Below are 4,128 nucleotides of genomic sequence, written 5' to 3'. Positions count from 1 at the left end.
GTGTGTGGTGTGTATGTATGATGTGTGTGGTGTGTGTGTGCAGGGTGTGTGTGTATGGTATGTGGTATGTGTGTGTGTATATGGTGTGTGGTGTGTGTATATGGTGTGTGGTGTGTATGTATGATGTGTGTGGTGTGTGTGTATGGTGTGTGGTGTGTGTGTATGGTGTGTGTGTGTGTATGGTGTGTGTGGTGTGCACATGTATAATTTGTGTATGGGGTGCGTCTGGTGTATGTGATGTGTGTGGTGTATGTGTGCAGGGTGTGTGTGTATGGTGTGTGGTGTGTGTGTGCATGTGTACGATACATGTGGTGTGTGTGTGGTGTGCATGTGTATGATTTGTGTGGTGTATGTGTGCAGGGTACATGTGTGTGGTGTGGGGTATGTGTGTGGTGTGTGTGGTGTGTGTGTTGGGCCCAGGGCCTGAGGAGGAAGCAGGGCTGCCCAGGAAAATGCCACCCTGGAGAGGCCCCTATCCCTCCCTGCCTGTCCTCCCTGTCCCCCTCCGTCCCTCCCTGCCCATCCTCCCCTGTCCCCCTCCATCCACCTCCCACCCGTCCCTCCTCCTACGGCGGGCGGCCCGTCTTTTGTGCTGCCTGTGAGAAGCACAGGGAGGGCTGGGCGGGCGTGAACCCGCTGGCAGCCAGTGTGTGCGCAGCCCTGGCCCGGGCCTCCCAGCCCCTGCATCCCGAGCACCCGTGGGGCAGTTGGCAGCGTCCTGGCACAGCCTGGGAGATTAATTGGTGCTTTTAATGACGGCTGGTCTGGCGAGACTACAGTGAGTACAGGCTGGGCCGGCACAGGCTGTGAACAGAGGCTGGAAAGGCCCCACCCCCGGATGGGTCTCCAGCGGAGAGGAGGGGTTCGCAGGACCCCTCTCAAGACCCCCTTCGGGAGTCAGCTTCCTGGCCGCGCACACTTGGAGCTCTGGGCTGGGTTGCGGCTCCCTGTGCTTCACTGTCTCAGGTGCTGACAGTGCCAGCTGGGACACGAGTTCCGGTTTGGGTCAAGGCTGGCCTGTTGGCCGGGGTGGCGTCTGCCTGAGAACTGGCCTTGTCTGTGCCTTAAGCTTCCCGGCGCTCACAGGGCAGTGGAAAACCACTCAGTGAGCCTTTCTTGGCACCCTGCAGGAGCAGTGCTTTCTGGGCCCTCTGCGGCCAGAGCTGGCTCTGCTGCAGCTCACTTCTGCCTGCAGCCCAGACATCCTGCTGGTCCTCCTGATGCCCCCGGCCTCCACGGAGGATGAGCGTCTCCAGCCCAGCCCTCCCCATCTCCACCTTCCGCTCCCCCCGACACACTGGGAGCCTCCTGATCTGTGAACCCGTGCTGGCGGGGGTAGCTACTGACTGCTGAGGACCCCTGCCCGGGCTGTTCTCACGTGGAAAGGATTCGGGGAGCGGGCGATGCTTAGCTCAAAGCATGGAGACCAGCGCTGCCCTCTCCCCAGCGACAGGTGCACGCTCAGATCACGGATGTGTCGGGAACAGCTGTGACTCCTGCTGCTCAGCGTCTGTCACTCCAGGCTGGGAGCGGGTCCCCAAGCTTCCGGCTGGGCCCATCCGTCTCCCCTCTCAGTGGTGGGTGGGGGGAGCGCCAACAGCACGCATTTGCTCTCCACACTTCTCATCTGACAGTGGGCAGAGGGTCCTTCTCCAGCCCTAAAACATCCCCAGGCAACGTCCTGGGGCTCCAAGCAGCCAGGGAGAGGTGAGTACCAAGGACCTCCCCTCGGGCGTCATCTCCTGCCGAGGGAGGCCAAGCCTAGGGGCGGTGTCTGTCACGTGGAGGCAACACTTTCACTGGTGGCAGTAAATGCTGTCCCTAACCCTACAGTATAGATGTGGGTTTCTGTGCCCTGTACAGGAGGGTGCTATCTGACACCAGACACCCAGACTACAGATCGCAGCCCCATTCCTGGTCCTTACGCCACTGAACCCCAGACCACAGCCTCATTCTAGGCCCTCATCCCCTAGATCCAGGGACCCCAGCCCCATTTCAGCCCTTGGGCCCCTGTAGGATGCTAGGCCCTGGCTCCCCTGGGCCCCAGCCCCCAGTCCATCCCAGGCCCAGGCACCAGGGGGGCTGAGGTCCTCTGAGAAGGGACACGGGGCCTCGGGGGGGCTCTCTCAGCCCATCAGCAGGAGAGGACTGACTCCAGAAAAATCAGCCTTTGTGCCCACTTAGGCTGCCAAGACCTGTGTCTGTCCTTCCACACTCAACCTTCAGATTTCATGAGGCTCCTTGCCCGGAATGTCCATGTTTGAAATCTCCCAACACCGAGCCCCATTTCAAGTATAACCAGGAGGGAAAATGGTGCTTGAAATAAGCATGCCACAAAGGAAAACCCGCTTTCTCGAAATGGGCTCTGGTTGCTCAGGTCCTGACCTCCCCGGCCAGGATGGAACGTTCCAGAGACCCATTAGTGCCAAAGGCAAATTAAAACACACCCTGTAAAAATGTCTGCTGTCTCCCAAGTATTTATTTTTCTGAATGTGTTTCCTCCGCGGTCTCAGTTCAGATGAGAGCCTTCAGCAAAGCTTTGCTCTAGAGGCTCAGAAAAAGGACAGAAGGCACAGGCCCAGCTCTGCCTTTGCCCTGCCTTTCTTGTGGCCTGGGCTTGGGTGGCACCACCGGGTGACACACAACACTGGGCTCCAAGGCTGTTTGTTACGCAGCATTACTGTGGCCATTGGTGACCGCTACACTGACTGACAACTGCACTGTGGGTAGAGCTCAGCCCACAGGGCTCTGGTTTGTGACTTCTGGACCAGGCAATTTCCAAGGCTTTTTCCAGTGCAGAATATGATTCCTAGAGGAAAAAAAAAAAAATAATACACATTCGTTTCCTCACACAGGGTCCTGCAACCAGAGAACATCACTACATTGGGTGCTGTGCTTTCCGGTCTGCCTGGAAACCATGGCTTGCCAGCTTGCAGGGTCACATGGAGCCGCGTCTCCTTCTGGGGTGCAGGGGTGGGAGCACTCGTGGCCTGTAGCTGAGGATGCAGGGAGAGGACAGGGTGAGCCAAGCAGAACAGCCGTCTGTGAGTCATGGTCCCAGGACAACCAGCAAATGGTACGACACCTGCTCTCTCAGCCCCCACCCGCACCTGCCAGTCTCACGTTGGGGGGTTTGGCCGCTGGACAGTCACGGCAGGATCTGCCCAAACCGACCACCCTTCCAGAAGGCGGCGACAGACGTTAGCATCGATGGGTCCTGGGCTCCCCTTCCATACACAGACTTCAGGACATGAAAAATTGGGGTAAATGAAGGGTGCACGATTAGCTTCGGGCCCACGCTGGGTTCCTGTGGGTGCCAGAGACAGCTGCAACTGCATGCCAAGGACAATGGCCCCGATGCGGCAGGAGCTGCCAGGCCGGGGTGCTGGGGGACAGCTGGACGAGGTGCCGACAGGGGCTCATTCCTCCCTGAATCGGGCCCGCAGCTGCTGGGAGCATGGCCAGCCATGGGCTTGTGTGTGCCTGGGTCCCAGGGGCCGTGCTGGCGCAGGCTGGGATGGTGGGGACAGGGTCCCACCCAGGGCAGGCTTGTCAGTGGGTCTCTGGGGAGACAGCCCAGTCTTCAGCCTGGCCCCTCCCTTCCTCCCTCCCCACTCTCCTCCTCTTGTCAGCCTCTTCTCCCCCAGCACCGGGCAGCCCTGGGGTGGCCGAGCCTCATCTCCACTCCCTCAGGCCTCTCCTGGGTCAGCCTGGCTTTTTTCTTAGTTTTTGCTTGACAGGGCAAACTCAGGACGCCCTCCTCCTTCTCCCGCCTCAGGCTGGCGTGAGGCGCTCAGGGCAGAGCCCGGGTTCCTGTGGCCGCCGGGCGCTGAGCTGCAGGGTGGAAGGACCCCACCTGGCCGATTTCCTGGCCGCTGCAACTTGCCCTGGGTTTGCGGAGAAGCCTCTGTTTTTAAGTGAAGCGCCTTCTTGGGGAATAAGACACACCTGTATCTAAACGTTATTTTTAAACTGCTAGATGCTCCTTAATACAGATGAAGAAGTAAGGTGAGTGTAAATAATACGATGTATTCCGACAGGTGACAGCGCCTTCCGGGCGATTCTGAAACACCAGTGCAGGGCTGTCTGTCGTTCTTTTGTTTGCATTTTACTTTTTTTTTTTTTTTT

At 58.7% G+C, this 4,128-nt stretch overlaps 1 protein-coding gene and 1 long non-coding RNA gene across 2 annotated transcripts in view; one reads left to right on the top strand and one right to left on the bottom strand.

Annotated features, from left to right (window-relative positions):
* Positions 1-2,247, top strand: part of LOC105529709 — a 4,279-nt gene extending 2,032 nt beyond the window's left edge. The window contains exon 3 of the long non-coding RNA XR_001004554.1: positions 1,131-2,247. This is a non-coding gene — a long non-coding RNA (uncharacterized LOC105529709). The remainder of the gene's footprint in view (positions 1-1,130) is intronic.
* The window catches only part of SOX8 (SRY (sex determining region Y)-box 8), a 24,230-nt gene that overhangs the window by 9,140 nt on the left and 10,962 nt on the right, over positions 1-4,128 (bottom strand). Inside the window, exon 3 of the mRNA XM_011967022.1 lies at positions 3,874-3,907. Within this exon, the coding sequence (XP_011822412.1) occupies positions 3,874-3,907 (34 nt within the window). The remainder of the gene's footprint in view (positions 1-3,873; positions 3,908-4,128) is intronic.

The sequence above is a fragment of the Mandrillus leucophaeus genome, unplaced genomic scaffold (genome assembly GCF_000951045.1).
Source record: "Mandrillus leucophaeus isolate KB7577 unplaced genomic scaffold, Mleu.le_1.0 Scaffold78, whole genome shotgun sequence".
NCBI lineage: Eukaryota > Metazoa > Chordata > Mammalia > Primates > Cercopithecidae > Mandrillus > Mandrillus leucophaeus.
The sequence above is the reverse complement of the archived record's forward strand: the minus strand, read 5'-3'. Positions and strand labels throughout refer to the sequence as shown.